Raw genomic sequence first — 14,997 nt, 5'->3', positions numbered from 1 at the left:
CTATTCAGTCTATTTTATAAACCTCTATCAAACCTCTGCTCAAGCCTCCAGAGGGAAAAAAAAAATCAACCCAAGTTTATCCAGCCGCTCCTGATAGCACATGCCCTCTAAACCAGGTAGCATCCTGGTAAACAAGTTCTGTGCCCTCTCCAAAGCCTCAACGTCCTTCCTATAGTGGGGTAACCAGAACGGTACGCAATACTCCAGATGTGGACTAACCAGAGTTTTATAAAGTTGCAACCCAACCTCTTGACTTTTGAAGATGGAATATTTTTTCTTGAAGAATGCATTTACAACAAGCACTCCATCACCATTCAGGACAACAAAGCCCTCTTAGCTGGCATCCCATCCAGCCTAAACATACATTGCCCCACCACCATCTCACTGGGCACTGCAGTTACTCATCTCAGCTCTTTTCACAGCACAAACTTGCAACTTCTTCTGTCTGGGTCAAAGGCAGCAGGAGAATGCTTACATCTGCAGTGTTCTCTGATCACATCATCTTGGGGCACAAATTCTACAACCCCCTCCCTAGGGTAGAGCAGGAATACATTTATTACAAGAGTTACAGACAGTCAAGTTGTTGGTTCACTACCATCTTCATGGACAAAAGTTGGTACACTGCTAGTGACACTCGTATTCCAAAACTGAATAAAAGACACACATGACAGGCAAAGTCAGTAAACTCCTCAAAAGTAGAAATTTAAAAAAAAATAATAACTTCAGTTCCAGAATCTGGAAATTCAAAAAACTCTGCATCAGGCAGCATCTGCTGAGAGAAAGAATTAACATTTCAGAGCATGGATCCTTTAGGTGATATGTATTTGACCTGAAGCATCAACATAGTTCCTACAAATGCAACCTGACATACTGAGGCCACTTCCTCAGAAATAAAATCACGTTGCTTAGTGTGAAATGGTGTCAGCTTGGAGGACCAACTGTCACAATACAGAGATGGTTAACTCAAACTACTTAACTGATCATTACACCAGAGGGTTGAAATTCGTTTAAGAACTGTCACAATACATAAAACAAGTTATGCTTGTTATACATGTTGCAAAATTTTTGAGGAAATTACATTTCATATCAACATTTGATTTTGGGGCTGAAACTTAAAAAAGGAATGTTACATGCACAAGAATGTTTCAAATTATTTAACCAATAAACACATTTAAAAAAAATCAAAACTTACATGACTCCAACCTTTTACTTGGACGAATGCCAGCACAAAGCCAATTATTGTCAATACAACAGTCAGTGTCATCAGAGGCCAGTGCAACTAAGTAAAGAAGAAAAAAACTATATTATCTTTACATGCTAGATATGTTAATAATATAAATCTCACAAAAACATGCAAGGATTCGGATTTGATAATTAAAATAAAAATGAAGAAACCCTTCTGACAACATTTGCAGTAATAAACAGAGTGCCCTGTGCATAGCTCGAAATCCTGAGATTTGTGGGCATATTAAATTTGGTAACAAAGTGCAGAACCCCTCTAGGAGGCTCTCCATAATTCAAAATGGGACAAATTTTAAATTCTCTCATTTGATTTTTCTTGTTTTCCAGATCTATCTTTTGAGGTATTAAATACTGTTGTGTACCCAACCTATTTACTTTGATTTACCTGAACCTAAACAATATCATAGATTGTGGATATGTCAACAATAGTTTTGATTGTATCATCCAGCCTTTATATTCTATACTTGACCTATGAAAATGTGCCTTCTATCTACCTGTGTTTTTACTCTTATTGTGCTGGATACCTTTAGATTAGATTTCTACACATCATATCCAATATGCTGTTCTAGCATTTTGCATTTTATTTGACCAGAATTTACACTGAGTCTGGAAGGCTGCTGTGCTATTTGCCCCACTAATATGATGAACTGAGACCGAGGCTCCAGGGATTTGGGCCTAGGGAATGAGTTTGGTTTGGAAAGCTGTGCTCACTTCTATTGTATGTGTTGTTTGTAATTATTTTTCTCTCTGCGCATTGGGTGTTGGTCTTTATTGTTTTTTTAAAAATTGATCCTTCCTGGTTTCTTGCTTTGTGGCTGCCTGTAAACAGCCAAATATCAAGTTTGTACAACTTATGCATTGTTTGATAATAAATGTACTTTGAATCAATGATTAAGTTGAGAATCAAAGAAGTTATCCCAAACTTCAAAAAGCTCGAAGCACATGTTAAAAAAAATTTTAAAAATCTGAAGTCAAAGTTATTAAAAGACAATGCTCGAGTTGAAAAATGGTAGCAATGAAGCACATGGAAAATACAGTGGAGTAAAATAACACTTATTCTGAAATCAGAAAATCTATAAATTGTACCTGAAACCAAAGGTCCTTGCCAAAAATCTTTTTTGTATTTCCTATGCACTTAAAATACTGGGCAATCAGTATACCAATACTTCCAGTCGTCATCCAAGCTATTAACATCAGTGCACCTTTAAAGAGAAATGAAAGGGCTTTATTTATTATATACCATTTTAATAGCACAACTTTGGATGGTTTATTTCTGGGTTCAGTTTCTCCAATGAGGGAGAAGTCTGGTGTACTCCCTTGACCAAAAGTTATAGTACAGATTTATCACATGTACATGGAAACGTACAGTGAAATGTACCATTTGCATTGAGATCCAACACATCCTAGCACCTGCTGGGAGCAGCTGGCAAGGTTCTGGCTCCAACATAAAGTAAACAATATCATAGATTGTGGATATGTTAACAATAGTTCTGATGGCATCTTTGAAGCCACGTGTCAGTCACAAGAGTGAACCGTCCAGGGGTGGCCATACGTCAATTTTTTTCCCACGCACAAGTTCAGATGTGCCATACAACTCTTGTACCCCATTCAATTCTGGTAAAAAATATGTTAATATAGAACCCGTGCATTGGGGTGGGGGGAATGTGTCTGAACTCATATGAAAAAATTGATGCATAGAATGAAAAAGGTTAAGCAAATGATCAAGGACTGGTTTACTCTCAGTTCCCAAGCAATGGAAACTATGAGACAATTGATCTTCCACTGATACCTGCAATAATTCTATTGAGTAATATTTTACAATGGACCCTAAAGTTAATTTAATATTCATTAAAAGTTTTGCACTCTCTTGACATTACAACCATTGCCATTGAACCTTACACTCATACTTTTGCAGGTTAACCTGTTTGATAATATAAATAGCTGGTCAGAAAATTAATTTAAGGAAATTCAATTAAAGTGGGTCACAAATAAATTGGACACAGACTTTGAACTGACTAAAGAATACCTTTGTTCATGAATAAGGAAAGAGTGGCTTACTAATAGTGTAAGCACCAGGTCTTCCTCATCGCTAGAACTGTTAGAGAAATCACTCAAAAACACCAGTTTCGGACGGAAGTAAAGAGAACTTTATTCATGATATCATGGGGAGTGTAACCACTAACAGTGGGTTTTGAACTCCAAATATACAGGGAGCACAGCTCCTTTTATACACGTACAAATTGATTGCAAAAGCAAAGTCTGTTCGATTCCCTTGTGAATTACCCTGTTTCCCTTGTGAATTACAAAAGCTAGGTTCTCATGCAGTTCCCTTGGGATAAGCTACACCCATTGCAACAGCCAAAGTTTAAAAATATTCTGTCAGACAGTTTGCCCATCTGCCTGAGGCTGATTCTTACAAAATAAGCTACTGCAGGTACAGTATTTATTCTCTGAATTGTCTCTGCTAAAAGCCAAGCCCATATCTATACAAACTATGCTGCAAACTAGTTTCTACACTCACAAAAGGCAATATTAACCCAAAATACTCTGCAGATGCTGGGGTCAAAGCAACACTCAGAACATGCTGGAGGAACCCAGCAGACTGGGCAGCATCTGTGGAAACGAACAGTCAATGTTTCAGACCGAGACCCTTTGTCAGGACTGAAGAGGGCAGGGGCAGGGACCCTATAAAGAAGGTGGGGGGAGGGTGGGAAGGAGAAGGCTGGTAGGTGCCAGGTGAAGAACCAGTAAGGGGAAAGATCAAGGGGAGGCAGAGAGGTGATAGGCAGGAAAGGTGAAGAAGGAATGGGGGAAAGCACAATGGGTAGTAGGAGGAGGCGGAACCATGAGGGAGGTGATAGGCAGCTGGAGGAGGGGGTGGAGTGAAACTGGGATGGGGGAAGGGAGGGGGGAGGGAATTACCAGAAGTTGGAGAATTGAATGTTTATGCCAAGGGGCTGGAGACTACCCAGACAGGCTATGTATGGACATATCCAAATAGGAATGTGAAGCAGAGTTGAAGTGGGTGGCAATTGGGAGGTCCTGTCTGATGCACCATACAACTCTTGTACCCTGTTCAATTTTTGTAAAAATGTTAATATAGAACTTGTGCGGTGGGGGGGGGGGGGGTAGAAAAAAAAACACACCTGAACACGTGTGAAAAAAAATTGATGCATGGAATGTAAAAGGTTAAGCAAATGATCAAGTACTGGTTTAATCTCAGTTCCCAAGCAATGGAAACTATGAAACAATTGATCTTCCACTGATACCTGCAATAATTCTATTGATTAATGTTTTGCAATGGACCCTAAAGTTAATTTAATACTCATTAAAAGTTTTGCACTCTCTTGACATAACATATACATGGTAAATGGTAGGGCATTGAAGAATGCAGTAGAACAGAGGGATTTAGGAATAATAGTGCATAGTCCCATGAAGGTGGAATCTCATGTGGATAAGATGGTGAAGAAAGCTTTTGGTATGCTGGCCTTTATAAATCACAGCATTGAGTATTGGAGTTGGGATGTAATGTTGAAATTGTGTAAGGCATTGGTAAGGCCAAATTTGGAGTATTGTGTACAGCTCTGGTCACCGAATTATAGGAAAATGTCAATAAAATTGAGAGAATACAGAGGAGATTTACTAAAATGTTGCCTGGGTTTCATCTCCTAAGTTACAGAGAAAGGTTGAACAAGTTAGGTCTTTATTCTTTGGAGCGTAGAAGGTTGAGGGGGGACTTGATAGAGGTACTTAAAATTATGAGGGGGATAGAGTTGATGTGGATAGGCTTTTTCCATTGAGAGTGGGGGAGATTCAAACAAGAGGACATGAGTTGAGAGTTAAAGCGCAAAAGTTTAGGGGTAACATGAGGGGGAACTTCTTTACTCAGAGAGTGGTAGCTGTGTGGAACGAGCTTCCAGCAGAAGTGGTTGAAGCAGGTTCGATGTTGTCGTTTAAAGTTAAATTGGATAGATATATGGACAGAAAAGGAATGGAGGGTTATGGGCTGAGTGCAGGTCGGTGGGACTACGTTAGAGCAAGAGTTCAGCACGGACTAGAAGGGCTGAGATGGCCTGTTTCCATGCTGTAATTGTTATATGGATATATAACAACCATTGCCATTGAACCTTGTACTCATTAACTACTTTATTAGGTTAACCTGTTTGATAATACAAATAGCTGGTCGGAAAATTAATTTAAGGAAATTCAGTTAACGTTGGTCACAAATAAATTGGACAGACTTTGAACTGACTAAATACCTTTATTCATGATATCATGGGGAGTGTAACCACTAACAGTGGGTTTTGGAGCACAGCTCCTTTTGTACACGTACAAATTGATTGCAAAAGCAAAGTCTGTTCGATTCCCTTGTGAATGACCTTGTTTGCCTTATGAATTACAAAAGATAAGCTAGGTTCTCATGCAGTTCCCTTGGGATAAGTTATACCCATAGCAACAGTCAAAGTTTAAAAATATTCTGTCAAAAACAGTTTGTCCCATCTCCCCGAAGCTGATTCTTACAAGGTAAGCTACTGCAGGTACAGTATTTATTCTCTGAATTGTCTCTGCTAAAAGCCAAGCCCATATCTATAACAAACTAAGCTGCAAACTAGTTTCCATACTCACAAAAGGCAATATTAACCCTCTGTCTATCAAAATATTAACTCAATCTTTTCCTCCACATTGTGAATCTTAAGTTTTTGTTAATATTGGTTAAAATTTGGTTGATACAGTACTATACAAATATCTTGGGCACTCTAGCTATATACATGCAACCAAGACTTTTGCACAATACTGTACCTTAAACCTTTCATTTCTGGAATTATTCTCATGAACCTTCCCTGGACCTTCTTCGATGCCAGGACGTCTTTTCTTAGATAAGAAGCTGAAAACTGTTCACAATGCTCCAAGTGCAATCTGACCAATACACACTGTACTGTATTCTATCTGACACTTCTTTGCCCATTGTTTTTATCTGTCCAAGACCTTCTGCAGACTCCCTTCTTCCTCAAAACTACCTGTGCCTCCACGCATCTTCGCATCTTCCACAACCTTGGCCACAAAGCCATCAATTAACCATATAACAATTACAGCACGGAAACAGGCCATCTCAGACCTTCTAGTCCATGCCAAGTTCTTACTCTCACCTAGTCCCACCAAACTGCACTCAGCCCATAACCCTCCATTCCTTTCCTGTCCATATAGCTATCCAATTTAATTTTAAATGACAACATCGAACCTGCCTCAACCACTTCTGCTGGAGGCTCGTTCCACACAGCTACCGCTCTGAGTAAAGTTCCCTCTCATGTTACCCCTAAACTTTTGCCCTTTAACTCTCAACTCATGTCCTCTTGTTTGAATCTCCCCCACTCTCAATGGAAAAAGCCTACCAACGTCAACTCTATCCCCCTCATAATTTTAAATACCACAATTAAGTCCCCCCTCAACCTTCTACGCCCCAAAGAATAAAGACCCAACTTGTTCAACCTTTCTCTGTAACTTAGGTGATGAAACCCAGGTAACATTCTAGTCAATCTTCTCTGTACTCTCTCTATTTTGTTGACATCTTTCCTATAATTCAGTGACCAAAACTGTACACAATATTCCAAATTTGGCCTCACCAATGCCTTGTACAATTTCAACATTACATCCCAACTCCTATACTCAATGCTCTGATTTATAAAGGCCAGCATACCAAAAGCTTTCTTCACCACCCTATCCACATGAGATTCCACTTTCAGGGAACTATGCACCATTATTCCTAGATCTCTCTGTTCCACCGTATTCTTCAATGCCCTACCATTTACCATGTATGTCCCATTTTGATTAGTCCTACCAAAATGTAGCACCTCACATTTATCAGTATTAAACTCCATCTGCCATCTTTCAGCCCACTCTTCTAACCAGCCTAAATTTCTCTGCAAGCTTTGAAAACCTACTTCATTATCCACAACTCCACCCTTCTTAGTATCATCTGCATACTTACTCATCCAATTTACCAACCCATCATCCAGATCATTAATGTATATGACAAATAACATTGGACCCAGTACAGATCCTGAGGCACACCACTAGTCACCAGCTTCCAATCTGACAAACAGTTATCCACCACCACTCTCTGGCGTCTTCCATCCAGCCACTGCTGAATCCATTTTACTACTTCAATATTAATACCTAACGATTGAACCTTGCTAACCAACCTTCCATGTGGGACCTTGTCAAAGGCCTTACTGAAGTCCATATAGACAACATCCACCGCTTTACCCTCCTCAACTTTCCTAGTAAGCTCTTCAAAAAATTCAGTAAGATTTGTCAAACACAACCTTCCACGCACAAATCCATGTTGACTGTTCCTAATCAGACCCTGTCTGTCGAGATAATTATGTATCCCATCCCTAAGAATACTTTCCATCAATTTACCCACCACTGACATCAAACTCACAAGCCGATAATTGCGAGGTTTACTCTTAGGACCCTTTCTAAACAATGGAACAACACGAGCAATACACCAATCCTCCGGCACCAATCCCTGTTTCTAATGACATTTGAAATATTTCTGTCAGAGCCCCTGCTATTTCCACACTAACTTCCCTCAAGGTTCTAGGGAATATCCTATCAGGACCTGGAGACTTATCCACTTTTGTATTCGTTAAAAGCACCAGTAATTCTTCAATCATCATAGTTTCCATAACTTCCCTCCCCGTTTCCCTTATCCTACCCAATTCAATATCCTTCTCCTTTGTGAATACCGAAGAAAAGAAATTGTTCAGAATTTCCCCTATCTCCTTTGGCTCCACACATAGCTGTCCACTCTGATTCTTTAAGGGACCAATTTTATCCCTCACTATCCTTTTGCTATTAATATAATGGTAGAAACCCTTGGGATTTATTTTCACCTTTCTTGCCAAAGCAACCTCATATCTTCTTCTAGCTTTTCTAATTTCTTCCTTAAGATTCGTTTTACATTCTTTATATTTCTCGAGCACCTCATATACTTCATGATGCCTATATTTATTGTAGATATCTCTCTTTTTCCAAACCAAGTTTCCAATATCCCTTGAAAACCATGGCCCTCTCAAACTTTCAACCTTTCCTTTCAACCTAACAGGAACATAAAGATTCTGTACTCTTAAAATTTCACCTTTAAATGACCTCCATTTCCCTATTACATCATTCCCATAAAACAAATTGTCCCAATCCACTCCTAAATCCTTTTGCATCTCCTCAAGTTAGCCTTTCTCCAATCAAAAATCTCAACCCTGAGTGCAGACCCATCCTTTTCCATCATTATATTGAAACTAATAGTATTGTGATCACTGGACCCGAAGTGCTCCCCAACACAAACCTCCATCACCTGACCTATCTCAATCCCTAACAGGAGATCCAACACTTCCTCTTCTCTAGTTGGTACCTCTATGTATTGCTGAAAGAAAAACAACTATCTTGCACACATTTTACAAACTCCAAGCCATCCAGCCCTTTTACAGTATGGGCTTCCCAGCCTATGTGTGGAAAATTAAAATCTCCCACAATCACAACCTTGTGCTTACTACAAATACCTGTTATCTCCTTGCAAATTTGCTCCTCCAATTCTCGCTCCCCATTTGATGGTCTTAAAACACCCCTATAAGTGTTACTACACCTTTCTCATTCCTCAATTCCAGCCAAATAGCCTCCCCCGACCAGCCCTCTAATCTATCCCGCCAGAGCACCGCTGTAATATTTTCTCTGACAAGCAATGCAACACCTCCCCATGCAAATCATTTACAATGTGATAAGAAATTTTCCCAACACCAGCCCCTACAGAATGCCACTAGTGATTGGCAGCCAACCAGAAAAGGCCCCCCTTTATTCCTACTCTTTGTCTCCTGCCAGTAAGCCAATGCTGTATCCATGCTAGAATCTTTTTCATAAACACATTTGGACTCTTATCTTGTTTAGCAGCCTCATGAGTGACACCTTTTCAAAGGCTTTCTGAAAATCCAAGTAAACAACATATACTGACTCTCCTTCATCTATCATGTTGTAGAAAAGTACAGCACAGAAACAGGCCCTTCAGCCCATCCAATCTGTGCTGAATCATTATTTAACCTAATCCATTGACCTGCATTCAGACAATAGCCCTCCATACCCTCCCATTCATGTACCTATTCAAACTTCTTAAATGTTAAAAATTGAACCCACATCCAACAATTGCATTGCAGTTCATTCCACATTCTCACCACCCTCTGAGTGAAGTTCCCCTCAAAACATTTCACCCTTTGCTCTTGACCAATGACCTAGTCACAGTCTCACCCAAATTCAGCGGAAGAACAGCAGGCCAGGCGGCATCTATAGGAAGAGGTATAGTCGACGTTTCGGGCTGAGACCTTTTGTCAGTCCTCACGAAGGGTCTCTGCCCGAAACGTCAACTGTACCTCTTCCTATAGATGCTGCCTGGCCAGCTGCGTTCCACCAGCATCTTGTGTGTGTTGCTTGAATTTCCAGTATCTGCAGATTTCCTCGTGTTCGGCAGAAAAAGCCTGCTTTCATTTACCCTATCTAGAACCCTCAATTTCCTGAAAGAATTCCAACAGATTTGTCAGGCAAGATTTCCCCTTCAGAAAATCATGCTGACTTTGGCCTATTTTATCAGGTGCCCCAAATACTCCAAAACCACATCCTTACTAATGGACTCCAACATCTTCTCAACCACTGAAGTTAGACTAACTGACTCAATTTCTTCCCTTCTGCCTCCTTCCAGTCTTAAACAGTGGAGTGGCGTTGAAATTTTCCAGTTCTCTAGAACTATTCTAGAATCTAGTGACCTCCTGGGACTTTCATGTCTCTGGAGCTTACAGAGAATGGTTTGAAAAACAACAAATATCCAGTGACTGGCAGTTCTGTGGGAGAAAATTCTTTGTTAAAGAGAGAGGTCAAGGAGAATTGCCCGACTGTTTTAAGTAGACAGGAAGACAGTAACAACTCAAACACCCACGCGTTACAACAGTGGTGTGCATAAGAGCATTCTGAATACACAGCATGTCAAATCTTGAAGTGGATTGGCTACAGCAGGAGATCATGAACATAAACTCGGTGCCCATTTTATTAGGTAAATCAGGATATTCTTTAATGACCACAGCTCAGCATTTAATACCATCATGCCCTCAAAACTAAAATACGAGCTTCAAGACCTTGGCTGCAATAATCCCTTGAGAAACTGGATCCTCATTTTCCTCACTTGCAGACACCAGTCAGTTCGGATTGGCAATAACATTTCCTCCACAATCTCCATTAGCACTCATGCATCACAAGGCGATGTGCTTAAGCACCCCGTTCTACACTGACTTATTGACAACACCACTGTTGCAGGTCAATTCAAAAGGTGATGACAAATAAACATACAAGACATAGGAGCAGAATTGGGCTATTTGATCGATAGAGTCTGCTCCATCACTTCATCATAGCTGATCCAGATCTTCCTCTCTGCCCCAATTTCCTGCCTCTGCCCTGTATCTCTTCATGCCCTGACCAACCAAGAATCTATCAACCTCTGCCTTAAATACACAGCTGCCTGTGGCAAAGAATTTCAGATTTACCACTCTCTGGCTGAGGAAATTCCTCATCGCCATTATAAAAGGACAGCTCTTGATTCTGAAGTCTTGTCCTCATGTTAGACTCTCTCACCATAGGAAACATCCTCTCCACATGCACTATCAAGGCCTTTCACCATTTGATAGATTTCAATGATGTCACCCCTCATTCTACTAAATTCTAGTTAATATAGGCCCAAAGCCATCAAACGTTCTTCATATGACAAACCATTCAATCCTGGAATCATTTGTGTGAACCTCTTTTGAACCCCCTCCAGTTTCAGCATATCCTTTCCAAGGGACTCCAAACTGTTCACAATACTACGATCAAGGCCTCACGAATGCTTTATAAAGTCTCAACACTACATTCTTGCTTTTAATGTTCAAATCCTCTTGAAATGAATGCTAACATTGCATTTGTCTTCCTCACCAGACTCAAATTAAACTGAAGAATCCTGCACAAGGACTCCCAAGTCCCTTGGTGCCTCAGTTTTTTCTTTGTATTTTCTATTTAGAAAGTAGTCAATCCTTTCATTTCTTCTACCAAAGTGCATAATCATACACTTCCTGACACTGTATTCCATCTGCTACATTCTTTGCCCATTCTCCTAATCTGTTTAAGTCCTTCTGTAGCTCCTCTGCTTCCTCACACAAAATAAAAAGAATCAGTCCCAACACAGGTCCATGTGAAACACTACTAGTCACCAGCAACCAACCAGAAAAGTCTCCCTTTATTCCCACTCTGCCTCTTGCCAATCAACCACTGCATTATCCACGCTAGTTTCTTTCCTGTAATACCACAGGCTCATAGCTTAAGCAACCTCATGTGTAGCACCTTGTCAAAGACCTTCTGAAAATCCAAGTACACAAAGATTCTCCTCTGTGTAACCTGCTTGTTACTTCTTCAAAGAATTCCAACAGATTTGCCAGGCAAGATTTTCCCCTGATGAAACCACACTGACTACAGCCTATTTTATCATATACCTCCAAGTACCCCATAACCTCATCCTTAATAATTGACTCCAACATCTTCACTGAGGTCACACTAACTGGCCTATTATTTCCTTTCTTCTGACCCTCTCCCTTCTGGAGGAAAGCAGTGACATGTGCAAGATTCTAGTCTTCCAGAACCTAGTGATTCTTGAAAGATCATTACTGATGCCTCCACAATTTCTTCAGCCACATCTTTCAGATCCCCAAGGTGTACACCACCTGGTCCAAGTGACTTAACTACTTCAGACCTTTCAGTTCTCCAAGAACCTTCTCTCTAGTTATGGTAATGTGATGAGAATACACATAAATTAAGATGTTTGCTGGCCTGGGCTAGCACCAGTGGCATCAGCAGTTGGTCTGCCACCTGTCCTCAGGGGAGGGAGAGATAAGGAACACAATGAAACAGCATTTGGAGATGTTAATGAAGGAGCCATCAGTCTGGGTATTGTCAAGATCGGCTCCCCCTTTGAACCCTGAACTGTTTGAAGTGGTGAACAGGCGATTTGGAGATGTGTAATGAAGGGACGGGAGAGAGAGCTGTCTAGAGTGGCTCCCCCTTTGAACCCTGAACTGTTTGAAGTGATGGACAGGCGATACCCCAGCAGGGGGATAAGAAGGGACAGGTTCGCTAAGGCAACACACACGACACCCCGAGGTAACGAGACCCTGGAAGCAATGCGCCTCTCACAAGTCGGTGAGAAGCTCTTGGACGGCTGATCACGGGATCAGCCTTAGGCGCACAGGGTGGAAAGGTACAATCAGCGGGAACCCGGTGTGTGTCCGCCCTTGCTTGGGTGCCGGGTTCACTGCAGAGGATCGACCGCATCTGGAGGAGGGGTCACAGTCAGTGACCGCAGGTGACATCACAAAGGACTCGCCCGAAAGCCGCTTGTGAGCAATATCGCAGGTCTGAGAGTGGAAGCCGTTTTGAATGATCAGTCGTTCTCGTTCTCTCTCTCTCCCTCTCCCCACATTGTCCATCGCCACGGCAACGATTACTGCGAACTGAACTGAACTTTGCGTCACTTTGAAACTGGTCATTTACCCCTAGACAACGATAGAGCTTGGTTGATCCTGTTATCTTAATTCTGTGCACATGTGTGTTTATCATTGCTGAACTGTTGCATTCATTATCCTTTTGTTTACTGTGTTGTTTGTTTCTTTAATAAAACTTTCTTAGTTCTAGTAATCCAGACTCCAACTGAGTGATCCATTTCTGCTGGTTTGGCAACCCAGTTACGGGGTACGTAACAGTAACTTCACACACTTCATGACCCCTGACACCTAGAACTCCCTCCATACTGCTACTGTCTTCCAGTGAAGACTGATACAAAATACTTATTCATTTCGTCCGCCATTTCCTTGGTCCCCATTCTACCTCTCCAGCATAGTTTTCCCAATGGTCTGGCAGAGGGAGATTGGAAATCTGACTGAGTGATACCATAACAATAACCTCTTACTCAAGACAAAGGAGCTGATTATTGACTTCAGGAGGAAACCAGAGATTCATGAGCCAGTCCTCAAAAGGATCAGAGGTGGAGAGGATCAGCAAATTTAAAATCCTCAGTGTTATTTAATTGGACCTGTCCTGGACCCAGCACACAAGTGCAATTACGAAGAAAGCACAACAGTGCTTCTACTTCCTTTGGAGTTTGCGAAGATTTGGCATGACATCTAAAGCTTCCACAAACCTCTACAGATTATGCATTGGAGAATACATTTACTGGCTGCATCACAGCCTGGTATAGAAACACTAATGCCCTTGAACAGAAAATCCAATAAAAAGTAGTAGATGTGGCCCAGACAATAATGGGCAAAATCCCCGCCATCATTGAACACATCTACAAGAAACGTCCGATTAGGAAAGCAGCATCTATCATCGGATCCCCACCACACAGGCCATGCTCTCTTCTCACTGCTGCCATCAGGAATGTAGTAAAGGAGCCTCAGGACTCACATCACCAAGTTCAGGAATAGTTATTTCCTCTCAACAATCATGCTCTTGAACAAAAGGAAACAACTTCATTTGCCCCATCATCGGAATGTTCCCACAACCTATGGACTCACTTTCAAGGACTCATCTCGTGTTCTCAATATTTATTGCTTTTTATTATTTCTTTTTTATATTTGCATGATTTGTTGTCTTTTGCACACTGATTGAGCACCCAAGCTGGTGTGGTCTTTCAATGATTCTATTATGGTTATTATTCTATTATGGATTTATTGAGTGTGCCCACAAGAAAATAAATCTCAGGGTGGTATACGGTGCCATGCATGTACTTTGAACTTTACTTTCTGTACCTAATAAAGTGGCCACTGAGTGCATTTCTGTTCCACAGTTTATATTGCACTACAGGGCACACTTGCTACAAATCTCACAAGATCCAGAGGTTCACTCCCAAAAGAACTGTAATATAAATACAAGTTAAGCACATGTCAGAAGTCATCTGAGCACTGGCTGCAAAGTTTTGTACAGATGCTGAGATTTTCCCCATGACATTATTCAGGCTTTTAAAATTTGAAACTCAAAACTCACATGTCCCTCTTCATTGGTTTCTCCATCCAGTAGGATGGCCCACAGACTGCCATCCTGGTTACACAGTTAAAAATAATACCGTGATAAATCAACGGTGAACAGCCATCTTCTGTCTACAGCATGTGGGATTCTTCAGTACAAACCATGTGCCAAATTAAGCAATTTATATTGCAGCACAATTGTCTTAGAGAGCCCCACCAACTGATGAAAAACAGATAAATGATTTTATGTTGTTGGCCAAGGTCAGCATTTATTGGACTTCTTTAATTGGGCCCCAAGTCCACTAGGTTATTGGGTCACACACACACAAAATACTGGAGAAATCCAGCAAGTCAGGTCGCATCTACAAACGACGTTTGTATGAGTGGACTAAACAGTTGACATTTCGGGCCATAACCCTTCCTCAGAATGTAAATATCAGACTTGATGAAGGGTCTTCACCTGAAACATCAACTGTTTAGTCCCCTCCATAAACACTACCCGATTTCCTCCAACACTTCATGCACATTGCTCAAGATTTCCAACATCTGTAAAATCTGTTCTGTTTGAATTATTGAGTCAGGTCATATGTCGTCCAGACCAGGCAAAGATAGCTGATTTCCTTCTTTGAAGTATTAGATGGGATATTACATCAATCCAGAAGTAGCATGACTA

General features: G+C 40.9%; 1 protein-coding gene across 4 annotated transcripts in view; it reads right to left on the bottom strand.

The window, feature by feature from the left end:
- Positions 1-14,997, bottom strand: part of LOC140206283 (putative ferric-chelate reductase 1) — a 56,544-nt gene that overhangs the window by 15,730 nt on the left and 25,817 nt on the right. For all 4 annotated transcript variants that reach the window (XM_072274610.1, XM_072274611.1, XM_072274612.1 and 1 more), the window contains 2 exons: positions 2,329-2,444; positions 1,193-1,279 (listed from right to left, as the gene is read on the bottom strand). In XM_072274610.1, the coding sequence (XP_072130711.1) occupies positions 1,193-1,279; positions 2,329-2,444 (203 nt within the window). The remainder of the gene's footprint in view (positions 1-1,192; positions 1,280-2,328; positions 2,445-14,997) is intronic.

The sequence above is a fragment of the Mobula birostris genome, chromosome 12 (genome assembly GCF_030028105.1).
Source record: "Mobula birostris isolate sMobBir1 chromosome 12, sMobBir1.hap1, whole genome shotgun sequence".
Classification (NCBI taxonomy): domain Eukaryota; kingdom Metazoa; phylum Chordata; class Chondrichthyes; order Myliobatiformes; family Myliobatidae; genus Mobula; species Mobula birostris.
Note: the sequence above shows the minus strand (reverse complement) of the source record. Positions and strands in the feature narration are given on the sequence as shown.